General features: G+C 43.3%; 2 protein-coding genes across 7 annotated transcripts in view; one reads left to right on the top strand and one right to left on the bottom strand.

Moving 5' to 3' along the window:
* The window catches only part of LOC106804967 (sodium/hydrogen exchanger 9-like), a 26,879-nt gene extending 8,419 nt beyond the window's left edge, over positions 1–18,460 (top strand). For 2 of the 6 annotated variants that reach the window (XM_014806387.1, XM_014806384.1), the window contains 12 exons: positions 44–182; positions 672–777; positions 1,153–1,241; positions 1,801–1,914; positions 2,361–2,472; positions 2,896–3,049; positions 3,201–3,252; positions 4,874–4,983; positions 5,244–5,352; positions 7,601–7,675; positions 11,005–11,130; positions 15,634–18,460. In XM_014806387.1, the coding sequence (XP_014661873.1) occupies positions 44–182; positions 672–777; positions 1,153–1,241; positions 1,801–1,914; positions 2,361–2,472; positions 2,896–3,049; positions 3,201–3,252; positions 4,874–4,983; positions 5,244–5,352; positions 7,601–7,675; positions 11,005–11,130; positions 15,634–15,741 (1,294 nt within the window). In that variant the 3' untranslated portion in view covers positions 15,742–18,460. Of the gene's footprint in view, positions 1–43; positions 183–671; positions 778–1,152; positions 1,242–1,800; positions 1,915–2,360; positions 2,473–2,895; positions 3,050–3,200; positions 3,253–4,873; positions 4,984–5,243; positions 5,353–7,600; positions 7,676–11,004; positions 11,131–12,036; positions 12,098–15,633 lie in introns of all 6 variants that reach the window. The other 4 variants (XM_014806389.1, XM_014806385.1, XM_014806388.1 and 1 more) reach the window with 4 other exon arrangements.
* A 1,397-nt stretch (positions 18,461–19,857) lies between these two features.
* Positions 19,858–22,926, bottom strand: part of LOC106804968 (failed axon connections-like) — a gene marked incomplete in the record, with an annotated part of 5,790 nt that continues 2,721 nt past the window's right edge. The window contains 3 exon segments of the mRNA XM_014806391.1: positions 19,858–20,070; positions 20,840–21,013; positions 21,891–22,031. Coding sequence (XP_014661877.1) covers positions 20,041–20,070; positions 20,840–21,013; positions 21,891–22,031 — 345 coding nt within the window.

The raw sequence follows: 22,926 nt of genomic DNA, 5'->3' as shown, positions 1-22,926 counted from the left end.
ATATATATATATATATATATATGTATATATTGCATGTGTATAGGGCAATAGAGACGTACAGCAATACTGGTTCAGGGCCTGGCTTCGAAGTGACAGCCTTCTTCAAGTCTGTGGGAAACTTCCTGGGGATCTTCTGCGGAGCATTTGCCATTGGATCCAGCATGGGATGCATCACTGCACTCATATCCTTCTACGTCGTCTGATGCGCCCGTCGCGACGACACCCTCACCGCGCCAGTCATTGTCTGATTTATTAATGAGCTTCCAACTCTGTCGACATATCGCTGATAGGCATTAATAATTAATTGGAACAGACTATTACAGACTAATAAGCACTAGCTAATAGACATATTGACTGATAGGCTAATAGACTTAGAGACGAATAGGCTAATAGGCATAGACTGATAGACCAATAGACCAATAGGCATAGACTGATAGACTAATAGACGTATAGACTAATAGGTATAGACTTATAGGCTAATAGGTATAGACTAATAGATATAGACTGATAGTTGCAAGTATATTAGTAAGGGGGCATTGCACAACTAAGGAATGATAAGTCGTGAGGTGGTTGCTCTGTCATGATTGTGCGGTAATCATTGAAACCTGGGAGGGGAGGGGCGAGTGTGGGGAGGGGTCACTGCAGCTACAGATTCCTTAACCGCGGTGCACCTGACAAAGTTCACGAAGATCAAGGAGTATCCTCTGCTGGAGACGGCGTTGTTCTTTCTCATGTCCTACAGCACGTTCCTGATGGCCGAGGCTGCAGAACTCACCGGTACGCCTGAAACATCTGCTGTCTCTGTCGCTGTCTATGTCTGCCGTTGAAGCGTTCGAACATGTCTATGAGCCATGTGTGTAGCTATATACTCTATAAATAATATTATTTATTATATTATTTATTATATAATATTATTATAGCTCTCTATGCGTCTATCTCTGATTCTCTCTCCCTCTCCCTCTCTATCTCACTCTTTCTTTCTCCCTCCCTCTCCCTCTCCCCCTTCCTCCCTCTCTCCCTCCATCCCTCCCTTTATCCCTCCCAACCTCCCTCCCTCCCTCCCTCTTTCTCTCTCTAACCCTCTATATTTCTCTCTCTTCCTCTCCCTCTCCCTTCTCTCCCCGCAGCAGTAATCAACATGGTTTCTTGCAGGAATCGTGGCTGTTCTCTTCTGTGGCATCACACAGGCTCACTACACGTACAACAACCTATCCGTGGAGTCGCGGGGGAGGACGAAGCAGGTATGCCCCCAAATACACATCTGTTGCTCAGTAGTCGGTGCGTGCCCCTGCGAGATATTTACCTTAGGTCTGTTTGCGAGCCAAGGAATGGTCGTTGTCTGCCCTAATCTGGTTTTGTATGTTGTTAGGGTTATTGTTATTAATTATTGGTTTGTCGTGCTACAGACACGTATACTTTACTTCAGACACATCCCCACAGGGGAGACATGCACTTTCCATAGTTCTGTGTTCGTTAATACAGAGTGATCTTTTTTCTATTTATGTCTGATTTGTATGTCATAAGGGATGGGCTATGAACATGATATAACATATTAATTTGGTAAAAATTGTAAAAGAGTACTAGCAGCAGCAGTAGCAATAGCAGCAATAGTATAACATAGTAAATGTAATAAATATAACAGTAGTATATTATTAGAAGTAAATATAAACAAATTTGGGTTTTTATTCACTCTTGATATCATTGTGAACGTGATAAGCACAGTGTTAGCAGTAGCATGACTCAGTAAAATCTATCGATGAGCTGTTAAAATGTTTCTGACGAGATCTACATTTGTTGCAGTTGTTTGAGCTTCTCAACTTCCTCTCGGAGAATTTCATCTTCAGCTACATCGGCGTGTCTGTTTTCACGTTCAGTAACCATCACTGGGAGGTCGGCTTCATCATGCTAGCAATAGTATCCTTGTTGGGCGAGCGAGAGAGAGAGAGAGAGAAAGATAGATAGATAGATGGAGCGTGACAGGAGGAGAGGGAAAGAGACAGAAAGAGTGGGATGCAAGGGTGAGGAGGATGGGAGGGAGAGAGGGAGAGGGAAAGGGAGAGATAGACATAAAGAGTGGGATGCAAGGGTGAGGAGGATGGGAGGGAGAGGGAGAGAGACACAGAGGGAGAAGAAGGCAAGGTCAGAGGATGGGAGGGAGGGAGGGAGAGAGACAGAAGGAGAGAAAGTGAAAGAGAGGTAGAGAGGGAGAGTGAGATATATAGTGTGAGATAGATTGAGGGGGAGGAAGGGATGTAGAGAGAAGGGGAAGATGGGAGGAAGGGAGTGAGAGACAAATGCATTCTTGACTGCTTGGCTGTGCCGTGACCTCGTTCGTGTCCTTGACCCCCCCGGCTGCATAGGTGGCGATCGTGATTGGCCGTGCGATGAACGTCTATCCGCTCTCATTCTTGCTCAACCTCGGTCGCAAGCAGAAGATCACCTACGCATATCAGCACATGATGATGTTCGCCGGTAGGTGGCACCATATATATACACAGAGATAGAGGGAGAGAGAGCGAGAGTGAGAGAGAGCAGGAGAGAGAGAGAGAGAGAGAGAGAGCGATTATAAGGAAAGCACACAGACACCAGTGGATTCATAACATTAAAATCAAAATAGAATATGGTGTCATAAATTTACCTTATCGAGCGAGCTTGCGAGACTATGTCTCTTCCTCAAGCAGAATGGCACAGGTGCATGACATGTACACATCATGATATGAAAGATGTAAGAATGAAACTGTGTGACGGTTGATGATGTATGTATACATCATGCTATGAATAATGTAACAATGTAATGGTGTGTCGGTTGCTGATGTATGTATACGTCATGATATGAATAACGTAGGAATGTAATGGTGTGGCGGTTGCTGATGTGCGTATCATGATATGTCGCAGGGTTGCGTGGAGCGATAGCGTACGCGCTGGCCATCCGTAACACGGCGTCGGTCGCGCGGCAGACGATGCTCAGCACGACGGTCATCATCGTGCTGTTCACCGTCATCGTGCTCGGTGGATGCACCACGCCCATGCTCTCATGGCTGAAGATCAGGTACTGTGTGCGTGCGTGCGTGCGCGCGTGCGTGTGCACGTGTGTGAGTGCACAATCAGTTAACTTAGTGTAACATCGTAAGGAATGTTTAGAATTGGATTGATTCCTTGTAAGTGACAATAAATGTTGAATGTCCTCCATTCGTTTTCAGGGTTGGTGTTGAGGATGAGCAGGAAATGCACCACTTCACAGCTGTAAGGACCGTAAGTCGGAGGCAGCACGTGTCCATGCATGTTCACTTGTTAGAGCACGTCGGCGACGATGTGTAGAGTTACGTTACCGTCACGACGTTCGCTCAACCTGTTTATCTGTGATAGAATATTCCTGGTGGACTGGCACTGATGAATTGCAAGAAAATGGCAATACGTAACACATACGCACATGCACGCATGCAGACACACACAGACAGACACACACAGACACACACACACACATGCACACACACACACACACACACACACACACACACACACATACACGCGCACGCATGCATGCACGCACGCATGCAGACACACACAGACACAGACACACACATACACGTGTGCACACACACACGCACACACACATACAAACATACGCACGCGCACGCACACACGTGCAAACACACACGTGTGTACACACGCACTCGCACGCTCACGCACGCACACGCACAGAGAGATATCCTCTATATCCCTACTTGCAATTCATCTGTGCTATATATAAATGTTTCTCTGAGATTGTATAGACTGACTAGCTGTCGTAATTGTTGTAAACAAGTGAGCATGCACGCATGTGGTGGTAAAGTTGGCATAGGAAACAGTGAGAATTCCATTACAAGTGTTTGTAATGCTGGAGCCAACTTAATGTCATATAATTTTAGTAAATTAAACACATTTGCTATCAGTTTCTCGCTTCAACTGCCTATTCACTCCAAATGTGTTTTCCAGTGTGGTTTAATTATAAGATATGATTAAATTTATGTTAGGTTTCTGAGCATGACAGTTACTTGTTACTATTCCTACTCACAAAAATAATGACATAATATTTTTTACCTTTTGGTTTAAGTGTGAGTAAGTGAGAAACTGATATATGTCATGTGGATTCTTGCAAATAGTATTTGTGATAAGTTGCTATAGATATAATATGGGTGTATTGAACACTATGTAGTGGAATGTCCCATTCATTGTGGATGTAGTCGTATCTATTAGTCGGCCTATCTATTATTACTCCCTCTACATCTGTTGTGTGGCTCATCCACTCTATTTGTCTCTTGAGTCACCTCTCTCACTCTCTCTCTCTCTCTCTCTTTCTCTCTAGCGCTCTTTCACTCTTTCTCTCTCTCTCTTTCTCTCTCTCTCTCTCTCTCTCTCTCTCTCTCTCTCTCTCTCTCTCTCTCTCTCTCTCTCTTTCTCACAAGCCACCCATTCATTCATTCAGCATTCGATATCACGAGTAAATTATAACAGTATTCACTTCTAATATATCTATTATTTAATGTGATCATTCACTATTATTAAATATCTTCTAACTGGTCACTTATGATTAAGTTTATATTACTGGGTAATAGTTGTAACTCTCACCCCTCTATAACTTATATGTTTCGTCTGTCAGTAACTGTGTGCAAGTTGTCTCATTCTGTTACTCTCTCATGCATCATCTGTCTGCCATGTTTTGTCACTCTGTCGTTTGCTCTCGCTTCCCGTGTTCTGTAGTCGTCTGATCATCTGCGCTGCGTTGCTCTGTCGCTCGCTCACGCACCCCGGGTGTTTCTTTCACGCTGCCTCTCACATTCGCGGTCGATAGGAATCGTATCAGAACGTGTCGTCTATTTCTCACTCGTCGCAGCCGAGCCCGTCGTCGCCACACGTGGCGTCCCACGTGGCGCCACTGTCGCACGAGGCGCGCGCGCAGGAGAAGGCTCGGCTCGTCCGCGTCTGGTACAACTTCGACTACAAGTATCCTTTCATCGGCGGCGGCGGCGGTGGCCTTGCCTGTATGTGTGTGTGTGCGTGTGTGTGCGTGCATGCCTGTGCGCGTGCGTGTGCGTGTCACTTGGCCGATCTATGTGCAATTACTTATTTGCCATATTGTTTGCATTAACTTATTGACCATATTGTTTTCTTCGCTGTGGTGGCCATATTGTTGTCTTTTCTGCAGTGGCCGTGTTGCTTTATGTGCTGCGGTGGCCATGTTGTTTCCTTCACCGCTCGATCAGATTTCTCAAGCCACTGTTGACGAACAGCCGACCTCTCCTCACCGAGACTCTACCCACCTTCTGCATGCCCCTCGCGCGGCTGCTGACCACCGACGAGCAGGCAAACACGGTGAGTGACCACACTGGCTTCCTCTACGCAACAATGCTAATCAATACTGCACCGGCTTCCTCTATGTCATGATACTATTTGATACCGCACCGGCTTCCTCTATGTCACGATACTATTTGATACTGCACCGGCTTCCTCTATGTCACGATACTATTCGATACCACACCGGCTTCTTCTATGTCACGATACTATTCAATACCCTCTACTTGATGCTATTTGATGCTGCGTATTAGAGATGATGACGTAATTAGCTGGAGCTTTAGGGCTTGCACGGCGTGGAGCCTGGAATGACCGTGTAGCTTTGTCGTTTTGTCGATAACGAGTCGTGTTATTAATCAGTCGTTCAGCTGCGTATTACGAACGCAACGCTCAACGCACGCATAGGTTAGTGTACCCTTGTACACTATTATTACTTTAGGTATACCCTTCGTCTTCGATTCCGGGTGGGGCAGTGCGGGTTTGGCATAGTGGATCGGCGACCCATAGAGACTCCGTCCACGCCTCCGCAATGCACTGATTTCGTTTTCGCGGATATTCAATCGGTTGCGTGAATGCCAGTTTCTCATCACCATTGCGTACACGCAGTACCCTCAATTCGCGTCCATGTCGTAGATTTCGGCTGTCAAATACAAGCCCGGGACACTGTTATAACACAGTGCAACCGGCTATTATATAATAATATACTTAACGAAAGACTGCGTTTTCGATTTTTGACCGAAATTTAAACATCAGGGGTGTACGCTGTGTTGTTGTCAGATGGCTGTACAAACGGTATGTGCAAACTTGGAAGGTGGCGAAACAATCACTGTGGAACTCAAATGGCATTTCCATATCATTGTGAGAGGTAAAGAGTATAGAGGACAGTCCCAAAAATTAACTTGATCAATCGCTCTTTTACAAATTCGATCCAAATTGGTTCATCTGGGGCTCAGGATTGAGTGAGATGCGATGTCAAATGATTTTTGATTGGCCGTGCAGATGTGACTAGCTGTGTGAGCGATCTACACGCATCAAGTATCCAACATGCGGTACTAATGTGCAGCAACAATGAAATATAGGGTAGCTCAAAGTCATTCGTAAATGCTGGATTCGTATCGGCATTCATAAAGCAAATGTTCATAAAGCAATAATTAGTTATGACATCATGATGCAGACATCAAGTCTAGGTTCTACTTTTCAACATGAAGTGTAGTCATAATTATTCATGATGTTTCTTCTGTCAACGGCCCAAATGGTTTGAAACGTTACGATTTTTTGTGTACGCCATGTTTGAGTGTGTAGTCTCTATAATTGCCTTATGAGTGACTCTTGTCTTTTGCCTTCCTGCTGCCTCAGATACCTACGTCACCTCTCTGCTGCGCATGCTTTCGTATGACCAAATTAAAGGTACTGTTCACTTATTGGACAGAGAATGGTGTAGATGGCAGTGCATGTCGCCACTGATGAATCAAGATAGTTAAAAAGTCTTCCTTACTATCTTAACTGGGTTTGGAGGGGGTTGTCCTTTTAAAGCTTGCAGTAGTAGTAAAAGAATAGCAAGACAAATGCAAAGCTTCATATGAGAAATACAGTTTCAAATCCCTGCCACGTGTCAGCACCTATCTGAGAACAGCAAAAAGATGTAAGGGTTGGTGTGTTTGTAGGAGGATGAGGGGCAAGCATGATGCAACCATGTCTCACAGTGTCAAGGCTCTACATTACTATTCATATCGATAGGGTACACTGGCTTTTTAACTTCCGAATGACACAGTATTGAAAATCTTGACAAAATACTAACTCTGATGAATCTTTTGTGAGACCATACGTGCCACAAGTTTACGAACAGTTCTTTGAGTTTATCCGCACTGTGTAAAAACTTTCACTTTGTTGGTACACAACACGCTTAACTGTGAAGTCTCCTAGTGAATCGCATGTTGTATTTTTCACATCAATGTAACGGTTATGTATGTGTTCTATACTGCATATTATGTTTCTATATTGTTGCTTGATGTCACGTATTATTTCCGCACTTTGCATCCCCCATCCAGTGTTCTACTATGTATTTATTAAATTACCTAGACAGGGGGAAACAGGAACATGGCTATGTATTGAGTTCCTGCATGTGGAGTAGAGGGGGACTGTTTATATAAACCTACTCTGTCGAGGTCCTCCTCACAGTACGTGAATGTGCATGTGTCAGCATGGTAGTAGAGTAGCTTGCTTGCCTTTAATAAGCTTTTCTTCTTTGTTTTTTGTTTGATTTTTGTAGCCGTTAGACGAGGACAAGGACGATGACAGTGAGCTCATTGTAGCTGACTCGTATTACAGCATTAGCGGACATCAGGTCAGCCATATTTTGCCTGCCGAATGCTTATCTGCATGAAGCTAGGGTAACCATAGTCCTCCCACATGTAACCGAGGGGAGCATCACAGTGGATGTGCATCTAGACTCACATTCGTGGCTAGGCGTTGGGCGCTTCTGTTGCAGGCCACCCCCTAAAACTGCATGTGCCCCTTTCATGTTACGTACGTGCCTTGCTTTCACTTGGACCAAAATTGTTCTCTTGTGAATCCCTGCATGAAAAGTCTAACTAAATTAATTTAAAGTTAAGTTATCTGAAGTTTCAATCTATACCGAAACCAGCTTTTGGGGAGACCATGTATGACGGTGTAAAAAGTAATGTAAATACATATTTCCTAATTTTTTCATGCCCCCTAAAAATTACGCATCGTTTCTATTGAGCCTCCTGAGCTCTGACAAACACCGCAAGTGTTGAAGAGCGTTGAGTAGAGTGAGATTACAGGAGAAGTTATTAATAGTCTGAATTGCGTAGTAGGGGACGTATGGTAACCCTGCATCAGTGGGTCCTAAACGCTTCCTAGCTGGCGTTTAAGATTCTACTCTTGTAGCTAGGTTGGCACTCCCTTGAGGCAGCCAGTGTTATGACTATAAGTTAAAGTTTGGGTGAGTAACTAGAGACCAATCACTGGGGGTGAAATGACCCCCACACAATAATCTGACACAGTGGTTAAAACAACTCACATACAATAAATATCATGTAATGCCGAGGCTCGCCGAGGATTGACACTTTGTGTCTTCCAATCACAGCCTACGCCGCACCTCTGTTTGATATTTTTATAGGTGGGGACCCATAACAGCATGGAATCGCCGATCTCAGGAACTAGGGCATTCTGCTAGGCTAGAACGGTTTCCTACGATAAAGTTTGGCACAAAAACGAAAATAACACGCTGTTTAGCGCACTGCGCTACGTCCTTCTGTTGAATTTTCACATCTCCGTATCTGAATAAGCCTCGCCTTCTTCGTTGATGGGCATGAATGGGGCGTGACCGACGTTGACGCGGTTCCTGTTCCTACCGTTTTTGCCGCCTATTTACTTTTCGTAAATAATAAATGCTCGCCGATGCATTTCGCATCGAAGAGGAAAATTTTCCGCATTTTCACTCACTGTTGGAAGTGAACGAGTGCGTCATTCATTGAACATTTTTCATCAATACAGCCAATGTTCACGCCACAGCGCCATCTCTTGGATGTTATAATAAGTAAAATATGGGATTTTCAAATAATGCGTTTTTAATGTATTTACCACCGATTACTCGTATAGAACTATATGTTATTTTATTCGATTTTCCGTATCTTTCCTTGGAATTTTCATCGTCTTTCAATGCTTTTCCGTAGATTTTATTTTTTCTGCGTGTATTATTATTCTGCGCAGGCACTCATTTGGAAATCCTCCAACATTTTTACTTTTTCCTTAGTTAAGTTAGTGCATGTTTCTCTGTTATTTACGAAGGAAGGTAAAACTGCGATTTGTATAATTTCAGCTCTTGCTTCTATAGTATGATTTCCATAATTTTGCTTTTTCTGCCCATGATAATAATATTATTTTGCTCATCATGAAACGGCTCATCATCAACATTTTTCAGTTCGGACTCTTATCATATCGTTATAACCTCCTATATCATTAATTAAATCCCCTAGGTATGAATATTTGGTGCATTTTTTGATTACTTGGTTGCCTATTGGCTTGGTTGCCTATTGCCTTGGTTGCCTTGGTCTCCTTCTCTATCCTTTCTTTGTTTGTGAATTTTATAACCATTGTATTTGTTTTGTTCATACTAAATTCTAATCTTTTTGATTCAGCTAATCTGGAGCATGACTGAGCGATTTTTGTTACTGTTTTATAATCTCCAATTCCTAGAATATCGTCCACATATAATCATTGTCATCTTCTAAAACTACAGACCATCCGCTGACCGCTGTGGAGACGTGCGCTGGGCCTCGAATTTGGCGCACGTCTCCACTGCGGACAGCGCTTCATACTTGAACATTCCCGCGGTCGCGTGCGCATATCCCGCGGAACTGCGCAGCTCATCCGCGCGCAGCACTTAGGATCAACAGCAAAGCTGTGCCACGCAATCTTGTATCATGTCTCTCTGGATTAATCGTTACTTGTTTCTACTAACAACTACTAACTGCAGCCTGTTCTTAATCACTAAGGGTTGCTTTGTTGCTTGGCAGTTTTGTGTGGTGACCCAGTAGTTTTAAAAGCCACCGTCTTCTTACTAACTCTTGCAGTGTTCACTGTTACTGCTAAGCAATGCTGCTGCTTCTTTCTCTTTTGGGCAGAGTCTCCCTTTGGGACGTGCTCGCCAATTAACGTGTCTTTGTCCACTGTACACGATATATTGAGAAGGTTTTATCATGTAGGCAGTAGATATTCACACTACAAAGCGTGAACATTTGTTTTAAGCACCCTCATGATATGTGTAACAAACTTGTGACCACAGTGAGGGAGGTTGAACAGGTGCTATTTCTTCCCTGAGTATAACCTGTAGCTAGGGTGGCAGAGGAAGCTTAGCCCTTCATTAGTGGAACCCCTATTCCCTTCACTAATGAAAGTCTCTCGTCTCGGAATGCTATGCATGTTAGGGTAGCAACACGAAAAGCTTGTAGTGTCTCACCCTGCACTCTTAACTCTCACAGAAACCTATCACAGAACATACCCAATGATTACGATTCCTCTCTTGTTCAAAGCTGCATTGTTCATTGACAAGCTTTACGATTAATTTCTACATGTGCTCTGTATGGTTTATATGGTCATCTATTTATATGGTCACCTACCAGCATGAATTTATAAATAAAAATAGCAAAGCTAGAGTAGTGAAATGTGGCACAAAAAAACATTGGTTAAAAAAATTTTGGTTTAAAACGTTCAACCATCATCCAAATGTACGAATGAAGCTTAATGTTCTATTTTAATGTACACGAATGTACCCTATGTTCTGCGACATCATACGTACAAATTAAACCACGATTCTCGAACCAACCGAGCTTCAACTTCCGAATGTCAACACGGGAAGGAAACTTTGTGAACCAATTGGGAACCAGAGACGCCTTGAAAGCCATTACCCCCCACCCCCACCCCACACCCCAGGGGCGGGGAGTGTGCACAATGCTCTAATGTAGTGTACTGATAGTTGAGTACAGTTTTGGTGTAGTGCCTAGCTCATAGGTGTTGCCACGTACCGTCAGTGCGTGCCTTTAGCATAAATAATAGTCTGCCATGTGCCCTCAGTCTGCAGTTTTAGTGTAGCATTTGCCCTGCAGGTGTCGCCACTTGCCACATTCTCTTGTTTTTTTCCCCGACCAGTCTTTCCAGAATGCGGATGACGAGGAACTGATACTGGACGATGGGTCACACGGCGTCGCAGCCGCTGCTGTCCACAGCTCGGAGGTCAACAACTCGGCAAGTTCGGACGCACGGCCGCCAGACAGGGTAAGCGCGTGTCAGCAATGAGCTGTGCTTGACCTGGGGGGGGGGGGAGCTAGCGAACGTTGGTTAATCTTAGACTAGCTGATCCGGCCGTGGCGAGGCGAGTGAATCTAAGTCAGCGTTGGTCATGTGTACGCTCACGAGGCACGTGAGCCGTTTAAATGATTGGATTGTTTTGCCATTCGAAATCATGTGGAGTGACCAATGTGGGTGGGGGGGGGGGGGGGTTGAGGTGTCATTCGTTGTGAGTTCACCGATAAATTTCTCGTTTAGCAAGGGCGACACTCAAGGCCACTGCTTGAATTAATAACTGTGATTTATATTTAAATTAACTTGGATATTAATTAAAGAAAAAAATTAATAAATAAGAGAAATAAATAAGGTGAGTTGATTTTTGGGTGGCAACCCCGCTCCGTGAGATGTCTCGATTTCGAGGCAATGTCATTCCCAGTGCTGTCATAATGTGGCATGCTAGATGCCACGGGGTGTGTGTATCGTATTGCGCATGCTTACGTACTGTAGTCTGTGTTTATTTAGATTATTTTGTCGGAGAGTTTCGGTCGAGTCTACTTTAGGACCCCAGTCCATAATAATGGGTGATGATTAGGGTAAGGTTTACAGCATGGTTAGGGTTAGGGTGATGGTTAGAGTTAGGATTAGGGTTACAGTTAAGGTTGGAGTCAACGTTAGGCTTAGAGGTGAAGGTAGGGGTCAAGGCTAGTGATTATGCTTACGGTTAGTGGTTAGAGTGATGGTGTGTGTGCCGGGGTCCTGAACCAGACCAGAGCCAACAAATGATTCTTTGAGAGCAGCTGTTATGTATGTATTCAGTTTTGTAGCATCTACCTTAGCGACGCGCGTGTCTACCTTTAGCGATTGGCCCGTTACCATGATTGTCGTCATTTTCAGTTTGACGTGCACATATAGGGCATTCTGCTGCTGTGCTTCACCCTGGCAGATGTGACGGAAGGTAGTAAGGAGTGCACACTACGCGTGGCTCTCTGCTTGCATGCTCTGTGATTGCATGCTGCTCTATGTTACAGCTGATGTTACAGCTTGCCCTAACAACCCATCGGGGCCATAACTTGCTGAGCAGAGGTGGGGGAGGGAAAAATTCATCCATCCGTTCATCTATCCGTCCATTTATTCGTTCATCTATCCATTTATCCATCCACCCATTCATCCATCCATCCATCCATCCATCCATCCATCCATCCATCCATTCATCCATCCATCCATCCATCCATCCATCCACCCATCCAGCCATCCATCCATCCATCCATCCATCCATCTATCCATCCATCCATCCATCCATCCATCCATCTATCCATCCCTCCATTCATCCATCCATCCATCCATCCATCCATCCATCCATCCATCCATCCATCCATCCATCCATCCATCCATCCACCCATCCATCCATCCATCCATCCATCCATCCATCCATCCATCCATCCATCCATCCATCCATCCATCCATCCACCCATCCATCCATCCATCCATCCATCCATCCATTCATCCATCCATCCATCCATCCATCCATCCATCCATCCCATCCATCCATTCATCTATCCATCCATCCATCCATCCATCCATCCATCCATCCATCAATCCATCCATTCATCCATCCATCCATCCATCTATCCATCCATCCATCTATCCATCCATTCCGCCCAGGGTTGTAACTTGGGAGAGGAGGGAGGGAAGCAGATCCCAGCCAACATCATGCATGTGTGTGTGTAGGGGGGATTGTATGTGGTTTTAAAACGTTTTGCATTTTTAAATTGCAAATTTTTGTTGTTTGCATTAATTAGGCCTTTTATTATATATTTCTCCAAAATCTAGGGGGGCCAGGGGCGGATTCAGACCGTATTTGCCGTATTGGGAAATACGGTCTAGATTTCAAAGTGCCCTTCGAAATTTTGCGCTAAAAAATACAGAAATCAATTTGATGGAATTTGGCTATATTCTGTATTTGTTTTCTTTTTCTTCTGATTCATTGACAGGACTTGAAGGAAATCAAAATTTTACATGGTAACAAAACTAGCTTTGATATCTGACAAAGAAGGGAAGTGCTTGAATCATTCTGCATTAATTGCTGTTATGCAAAGCGCAAGCAAAATAAAGCAGAAATAAAATTCCATATGGTTTTTAGCTATTGCTGCTTGACTAAATGTGTGCTCAAATGGTGCTCATTTTTGTGCCCAGGGACCCTTAAAATTTTGAAATTTCCTGGGGGAGGCCCCCCAGACCTCCACCATGTGCTTCCGTGCCTGACGGCGCTCACTGTGGGGTGGTGTGCCCTTTTTGGGGGATGTGCCCTGAAAATCTGGGAAAATACTGTCTAGCTTCAGCCCTGGATCCGCCCCTGGGGGCAGTCTGGGTTATTTTGATTCACAGAATGCTGATTTTTGGTTAATAGTGGCTGTGTTTTGATTTTTTTGCAAGATTGCATGTATTTGCATGGGGTATTGAATTTATGTATATTTATATATTTCTTTCCATAAGTGGGTGTGAGTTGGGGTAGTGTTGGGTGTTGGGTTACGTTTAGTGTTAGATTGAGGTTAGTGTTACTGTTAGGGCTAGGGAGGGTGTTAGGATTAGGAGTAGGGTTTGGGTTAGTGTTGTGATTAGGCCCGGGGGGGTCACTATATATGCTGGTATTACCCCATGTGCGTTCTCACTAAAAATAATAGGCACCCTAGTGCCAACTGCACATTGGAAAACCCTACCCCCTATTGCAGACACAATTGAAGAATACCACCCCGTATTGCATACACAATGAAAAGAGTCTTACCCGGACCCCTACCCCCTATTGCGAGGTCTTGCAGACAAGTGGAGGGCAAAGAGTGGAGGGAATGGAGGGATCCCGTGAGGGGGGCCTACTGCGGGCGCGGTGCTTGACTTGAACGATCCCGAGGGCTTATTGCGGGATTAGCTTTGTAAAAGGGTGCCTATTTGCTCCCGCTCGGGCCCGCTTTAGAAGTTGAAAAACACCCCCCTAACCCGCAAAAATTTGGAACGCACATGGGGTAATACTGGCATATATAGTGACCCCCCCGGGTGATTAGGTTTAGTGTTGGAATGAGGATTACCGTCAGGGTCAATGTTAGGATTAGGGTAAGGGTTGGACTTGGGGTTATGTCTGATTTCTGTCACCAAAATTCTGACCCGTTGCCATGGCATTTTTTTGTTTTGCTTGCGCATGTTTCACAGTCGCACACTATGCGGACGCCACTGCTAAGGGTAGATGCGTCCCCCTCAAGTAGCTGCTTTGCTACATTCTAGACACGGCTTATAGTAGTAGTGTTAGCTCGTGACGAGTAATTGAATCGCACGATGTAGTTTGAGTAGCTTTTTCTTTAGTCTTTAGTCTTAGTAGTTTGTTTTAGACTCAGTAGTGCACCGATCATGTTACTAAGCTTGAGTAGTGTGTGGTATGTGTAGCATGTGTGTGATGGGGGAGAGTGATGGAGGGGGGAGGGAAGCCAGGCAGACAACAAGGTGGATTAGAAATGAAACAATTTAAATTGTAATTCAATTAATTATTTATTTGCTTCAATTTGATTTTAAATAATAAATTAAATGTTAAATTTACAAAGAAAGAACTTTAATTTAAGATAGAATTTTAATTTATTTAAATAGTATCTTAATTTTAGTGCAGACGTAGAAGGCATGGGAAGCAAAAATACAAATGGATGCATGCTGTAGACAAAGTGTAAGAGGAATGCCACAGAATGATAGAGATAGCTGCACGCATGATCACTCATGCTTGTTGCAACATTTTTCACTGCTTTCATTGCATATTTATTTCTGTTTAGTCTTGCATCTGTCCTGTGGCCTGAGCCTGTGTCATTTACTGACGTTAACAGCGTGTGCGGCTTAATTTAATTTCGAGAGTACAGAGAAGAAAGTGGGCTTGCTTGGGTCAGTGAGTGTTGCTGTACACCGCAGGCTTACATAACATTTCTACTTCCACCGCATACTAAGCGGTGACAGGACAGAAGGCTTGTTTTACACACACACACAAAAGGCCGGCTTGTCCTCTGGAATTGCATTCCTAACACATTTATCCACGGATGTAATTGACCTACATAGGTGTATAGCTATGCTTGAGATACAAGGCTGAAATATGAAGGAAGATGGGTAAAAATGACGTTTCACACGACGTGTGTATGTCTTCACTATGATTACAATACAGCAATGCCACACGTACCAGTGGTAAACCTCCATAGGCACTCACGTTCAACCTCTACATATATATATATATATATATTTATATGTTTGCTTGTGGTTAGCAGTAAATTGAGGAAAGATATTATGACAGATATAAGCGAAGCTATCAATAAATATAAGAGAAGATACGGGTAAATATTAGAGAAGATATCGATAGATACGAATGAAGATAGAGATAAATATATAAGTATATAAATGTCAGAGAAGTTGTCGATAAACATGGATGATTGTGCGAGAGATTATCGAAATCATCTTCCCGTTGCCTTTCAGGTGCAGGCTCCGGCCGCTGATGACGCATTCACGGGTGACCTTGGACTCGGTGATCACGTGATGCAGGCGCGAGTGAGGCTCCCCGGACCACTGGGCGACAGCGTATGACCCGACCCGACCTCTGACGCGGCTGCCGCGACTGATATTAGTTTTGCGCGCGACGGATTCCTTTTGCTGTTTGAAAAGTTACAGGATCTAATGATTATTGCTTGGGTCTGAAAGCACCGATATATATGTATACACACACACACGCACACACGCACACACAGCTACGACGAAAGCTTAGCCATGACGATTCGTTGCCCTATGACGTGTTAGCCCTTTAGTGACAATTACTTGGTTGGTTTCATCAATAGCCTTCAGCGATAATAACCCAAAAAAACTGATGAGGCCCGTTGTGGGCGTTGCCACAGTTACGACCTCATGTCGTATTCCCCCGATGGGAGTACTATCTCTTTGGTGGAATTTTCAAAGCCAGGGAGGTTTCTAGGTCGTGTGCACTAACATCGTTGCTTTTACGTCCGTCTCCGTCGTGTCCTACGGTATGTTAATACTGGTGACAAATCATGGAGGTCGTGTAAACTTAAGGATGCCTGCGTGCGTGTATTATTAAGTATTGTATATTATTTATGTAGTATATTTGTGACCACAGTGTTCTCATTGCACGCTTGTTAATAATCTATAAATGTGTATATCCCGACTTATGCAACCTCGTCCATGTCTTGTAATACTCTAGCAATCTTGCATAATCGTGCCCCCCTCAAATTATTTCTGACAGCTTCATTATTTCGGTGGTTTTACACCTCTTCAGATCTGAGTTTCTTCCGTATATTTTCCAGAAGCATGGGTGACACCCTCTGTGGTTATTGTAGCGTAACATTATCTCAACTGGCCTTTTGATTTCAGATTTAGATTAACCGTATTGTCCTTTCGGTTCGTGGGTTTTGTAAAAAGGGGCGGCAGTAGGTGGGCATGTACAACGGGTGCTACTTGTTAGTGGTAGAAGAATAAGAAATAAAGGTTGAGAAATGTCAGTAAGATGTCGTAGAACAGGGCCGTAGCATGAGAAAATTTTTATAAGGGCAAAATTTCAATTTGATTAATAAGTGATGAGGCAGGGGCGCTTCAACGGGCGACTATGTCATGCTTTACACGTATTATAAGGGTATTTAAATATATTGGGGTTTTTTTCTCAAAAATCTAGCGTGACTGTAAAATCACTATATGGCACCGTTATAGTTTGCATAGACACCTATTATTAAGATTTCAGAGACAAGCGGCAGGTATGGGTGCGTGTGTGCGTGTGTGCGTGCGTGCGTGTGTGTGCGTTCGTTCATTTCGATAGTGTGCGTTATATTGGTCGCCGCGTAAGGATATGCTCAATCAAAATATAAGTGATGGACGAGGCCATACAGACGTGCTGATACGTTGTTACTGTCCTGTGATGACTCACTGAGATCTTTTGTGAATATCGACATATTTATGCTGTGTGTTGATGGAAACGGCAGAGTGATTGTCGTCGTCGTCGTCGTCGTCGCCGCTGTCGTCGTCGCCGTCGTTGTAGTTGTGGTTGACTATCGGATGGTTTGTCTTGAGGGCGTTGGTCGTTGCACCCTTGCTGTCAACTAAGATGATATCAATCGTGTAAACATTCATTGATTCGTCGTTCCTCTTTTTGCTATTGTTTATGTGCTTGTATATTTTTCTTATACATCGGTTAGTTGTTCGTACCCGTCATAGATCGTTTTTGTTTTCGTTTTTATTTTGTTTGTATATTTTGTGTGTGTTAGATTACGGTTTATCGGTTCTTGTTTCGTTTGTTCGTTTATTGATTCAAGTTACGAAGCACACTTCGTAGTTGTCAAAGCTGTGTTGTGGGTTGCTTGGTTCCTCACCTACTATACAGGAGGGCATGTACGTGTAGCGCAATTTTTCTGCTAATGCGTCGATTATTTATATGATGTCGTTTGTTGCGTTTTGTACGGTCTATTTTTCATGTGTAATTTTTCCTGCCATTTCACGTTTTCGTGATGGCAACTTTCTTCGCGTGCGTGCGTGCGTCGGGGTGTGTGTGTCGTGGTGTGCGTGCGTGTGTGTGTGTGTGTGCACGTGCGTGCGTGCGTGTGCATGTGCGTGCGTGTGTATGTGTGTGTGTGTGCCTACCTGTATGTCTGTGTATTTGGCAATGTGTAATAGCTGCTTGTGTTGGCTAGAGGCTGACAAGCATACAGTGTGTCAGGTATATTATTAACCTCTCTGCCTGAGCGAAATAACCAGCACGGCTCTCATTGGATATTCTTTTAGTTTATAGGTCGGTCAAGCCAGACCAGTGTATGCGTGTTTTCCACTCGCGCACATCAAAATGTCAACTGTGCAGCACTTTGTTGTGAAGCATTATTTTTAGAACGGTCCCTCACGACAGTGATTGGCTAGAGCTGTTTGTCGTCCACGCTAGGCGGATGGGTCGGTTAGTTTGGTTCGAGTCACTTTCTCATCTCAAGTGTATTATGAAGTGTAATATTTTGTAACGTTTCACGATAAACCTCTAGACATACCGTTATCATCATTTACTAATGGCACAGAATATATTGATATATGATCTGATATATTGTAGCGATGAAATGTATTATACTGGGGCCTGTTGTTAGAAAATAGTCTGTAAGACCGTTGACAAAAACATGGCAAAGTTACGAATGTCTTGTATGCAGTTTATAGAGGTCCGGTCCGCAAGAAAAAAATTTATGCTGAGATAAATTTTATTTCTGACAACGGGACTCTGGAGTTTATGCTAACGCTCCATTAGGAGTGTTCCCAACTTTGATATCATTAATGATTAATGATTGATAATCCTAACCCTAAGCCCATAACCCTAACCTAAATGACATTAAATCACAAACTATAATATATTGACCAGTGACCATATATATATATATATACTATAATAATATATATATATATATATTATATCATGGTTATTATGACCATTATGACACTTAAAGTTGGAACACTCCTAATGGAGTATCACCCGGAGTTTACGTCACGACAGATTGTACCCTGCGAGTCGGTCATTTACTGGCCGTACCTGTATAGCAACCATGCTGACTTATTGATGATGTATTTGTATTAGCCGTGGAGACAAATCGATGAGCCTTAGAACACACACCGATTATAAAATGCTGCATAGTAATATGTATACTTGTATCTGCATGATGAAAATATACAAATCTGCGTTTGATTTTACGCATTACTGTAAAGAGAAATATCCATATTCGTGTTCACCAGGAGTTAATAAAAGAATAAAAACAAATATATGAATATGATAATCGCACACTATATATATCATGTATAATACCAAAATATATCAATATATATTATATAGATATGTAATATATATATAGATAATATATATATATATATATACGGGGAGAGTTGCTACGATTGGTGGGAGTTTTATTGAATTATGAAATTCTAGTCGCAGGTTATATATACGCTGTAACGCTTGTCTACGCGATGATGTCGTTCCACTCGTTTCTGCTGTTCGTTGTTGTTATTTTCCATTAGATCGTGGAACACGAAGATGTGGAGGGGCCGCACTTGTACACTATGTTTTAATATTAGGGTCAGAGTTAGCACCCTAAACCTAATCCTACCCGAACGTTGGATTAATGCTAATCTAAGGCCCCTGTTGCGTCGAAATATCCTCGCAAAATATAGGCATCTGCATCATTGAATATTCAGTAACCTCCAACTTTAATAAATTTGCTCTGTCACGTGCGATCATAATTTGTTTCTCTTCGTGCACTCGTTTACGACTCGTTATTCTTTGCGTCGACTTATAATTGTATATTATTTAATTCGGGTTAGGTTAGGTTATGATTTGTGCATGTCATGGTATAGTAAATGGGAGTGAAAGTATTGTATCGAATGAGTGTCTTGATACTCAATGATAAAATGCAAGAACTTTACAGTGGGAAATACTTACTGTATAAGCCGTATTTTTTGCATACAGATATTTTTGCGAATTCAGACTTGACGGACAATTTTGCGAGTGATTAATTTCGCGGTCGGTTAATTATGAATTATTCGGTATCATTCGGTATGAATTATTCGCGTGTTGTTATTTTCGCGGTCGGGGTCGTACGCGTTCGCGAAATTCGTGAAAATTAAACCACCGCGAAATATACAGCTTAGACAGTAGTTTGCAATGAGCGAGGCGGTATCGAGCTAGGTATAGTAGTGAGTTTATTATATCGTTTTATCTAGAACTACATAGAGTTTTATCTATAATGATATAGTTTTATTTATAATTACATAGTTTAGGATTATTTACATATTTAGGAATATGTAAGCGATGGAAAACTCGTGAAAGTAGGTAGTTGCTTGTTCATGAAGATTCCTCAGCTGTCACTAATCATTCTTGGTTGGACGGTATTTCTCCTGAAAGTAAAAATTTAAAGTCAAAATCATGAAAGTGTGATTAGCATTAGTCAAATCCATAGTTTAATCCTATTAGCTGTGAGTATTGCAATCAACCCTGTGTCTAAGGTTCAATCAAGAGAGACCGCAGATGTGTCTTTTATAGGCAGCTTTGTGTGTTTTATAGACTTCACTCCTGATGTAATAGTATCGACACTGGTCTGGTAGAGAGGTCGAGTAACGCCCCCCCCCCCTATCCATGGCCCCCCATCTACGCCCCCTCCCCTCTATCTACGGTCCTCCCCCTCGTATCTATGGTCCTCCCCCTCCTATCTACGGCCCTCCCCCGCTTATCTACGGCCTTCCCCCATCTACGGTTCTCCCCTTCTATCTACGGCCCTCCCCCTTCTATCTACGGTCCTTCCCCTCCTATCTACGGCCTCCCCCTCCTATCTACGGCCCTCCCCTCTAATCTACGGCCCTCCCCTCTATCTACGGTCCTCCCCTCCTATCTACTGCCCTCCCCCATCTACGGCTCTCCCCCTCTATCTACCGTACGGACCTCTCCCTCCCATCTACGGTCCTCCCCTCTATCTACGGCCCTCCTCCTCCTATCTACGGCCCTCCCCTCTATCTACCGTCCTCCCCCTCCTATCTACGGTGCACCCCTCCCATCTACGGTCCTCCCCCTCCTATCTACGGCCCTCCTCCCCCTGCTACCCACGGCACCGCTAGCTACTGCCCTCCGTATCGTAATTCGTCAATATCCGTGTTGCGTGGTCGCACTCACCGAGGGAGGGGCATGCGTCGCCAGCAGGTCGTCCCAGTCGCTGTAGAACTCCTGCTTGAGTCGCGTCACGTAGGCGACGACGTTGGCACATTTGTCGCGCAGGTAAGCAGTTTGTGGATAGTCGATAGGAATGTAGAGCATTTGACAGAGGTGTCCGAACAAGACAGCATCAATCTGTGAAGGTTAGCAATTATATAGTAAACAATAACAGTTGGCAATAATATAGTAAACAATAACGGTTAGCAATGATATAGTAAACAATAACGGTTAGCAATGATATAGTAAACAATAATGCTTAGCAATGATATAGTAAACAATAACGCTTAGCAATGATATAGTAAACAATAATGCTTAGCAATGATATAGTAAGCAATAACGCTTAGCAATAATATAGTAAGCAATAACGCTTAGCAATGATATAGTAAGCAATAACGCTTAGCAATAATATAGTAAGCAATAACGGTTAGCAATGATATAGTAAGCAATAACGGTTAGCAATGATATAGTAAACAATAATGCTTAGCAATAATATAGTAAGCAATAACGCTTAGCAATAATATAGTAAGCAATAACGCTTAGAAATGATATAGTAAACAATAACGCTTAGAAATGATATAGTAAACAATAATGCTTAGCAGTGATATAGTAAGCAATAACGCTTAGCAATAATATAGTAAGCAATAACGCTTAGAAATGATATAGTAAACAATAACGCTTAGAAATGATATAGTAAACAATAATGCTTAGCAGTGATATAGTTGGCGATAACAGCAGTCATATAGTAAGCGTTGTGGCTAATGCTCCTGAGTAATAAAGGTTACCTCATGCCCGCAGTTTAAGACGTCTTTTCACCTTACCCAAGCTTCATTAATTAGTTGCAGCTATCCACCCATGGACACAGTGTTCCAATTAGTCCTAGCGTTCCACCCACAAAGCTTCCCACGGTTACTCGAGGAGGTACACTAATTGCCATGACGTCATTTCACATCTACGACGTCAGTTCTCGGCATAGAAGAGGAGCGTCGTCACTACCGGATGTGACGTCACGTACCATCGTGGGCCGTGGGCCGCCCATGAAGTAGGTCTTGTCACCGAGGTATCCGGCGACGGAGCTGAGATCGGCCTGCCACAGCTGCCGTTGCTCCTCCGTGGTGTGACGCCCTATGCCGATTAAATGTCCCTTCTTCTTCCACTAGAATTACGAAGGGAACGTAGCTATAGCGGTTTTTTCTAGAAATGCCCCCAAGAAGATAACAGTCGAGCCTTGTGTTAGCGGTTACCAGTATAAATTATATAGAACACGCGCCGGTGACTTTTGACGTTTCCTTTGAACGACAGTTTCACAGTTGAACCACTTCTATATAACGGATAGGAGTCTATAAATGTTTCCTTTCAGTAGCAGTTGCAAAGTTAATCCACCTCTATCGAGCCGACATCTGTCTGTAAAGGACAGTGTTATCGTTTCCTTTAAATGGAGTTTATACAGTAACTACAGCAGACGCGTCTATATATAGTAGGAGGGTAGGGGTAGTAGGTGCATGGTCTATAGTAGGAGACGCGCCTATATAAAGGACATAGAGGAGGGTTTCCTTGAGTGACCCTTCCACACAGGTATGTCTGTATCGCTGGGAGAACTTAGTAAAGAGCTATATATACGTGTTATCGTGAGAGAACTGGACGAGCATGTAAACAAGCAAACAGCTCCTATTTCGTTGTGGGTTTAAAGATCATAGATGTCATACTGGTCACCATACTGTAATTTTATCGTAAGACCAAGTTGACACTGGATCTTAGGATAATCTTATGGGCTGACGTTGGATTAGCATACAATCTAACTTCATATAGTAAATAAATCGTACTGATAGCCTTATAGTGAAACTAAGGTGAGTTGATAATTGTGAATAGTGTGCACTTGGACTAATAAGCTAAGCTATTGATAAGCTGATAAGCTGATATAAGATAAGCTGATATTGGGATTAGGTCCCTATATGCGAACGTGCCCTGTGCCGTATGAATGCTGCGAGCCCTCTCTCTCTCTCTCTCTCTCTCTCTCTCTCTCTCTCTCTCTCTCTCTCTCTCTCTCTCTC

This window comes from Priapulus caudatus, unplaced genomic scaffold (genome assembly GCF_000485595.1).
Source record: "Priapulus caudatus unplaced genomic scaffold, Priapulus_caudatus-5.0.1 Scaffold94, whole genome shotgun sequence".
NCBI classification, from domain to species: Eukaryota; Metazoa; Priapulida; class Priapulimorpha; order Priapulimorphida; family Priapulidae; genus Priapulus; species Priapulus caudatus.
This window is presented reverse-complemented; position numbering and strand designations above follow the sequence as displayed.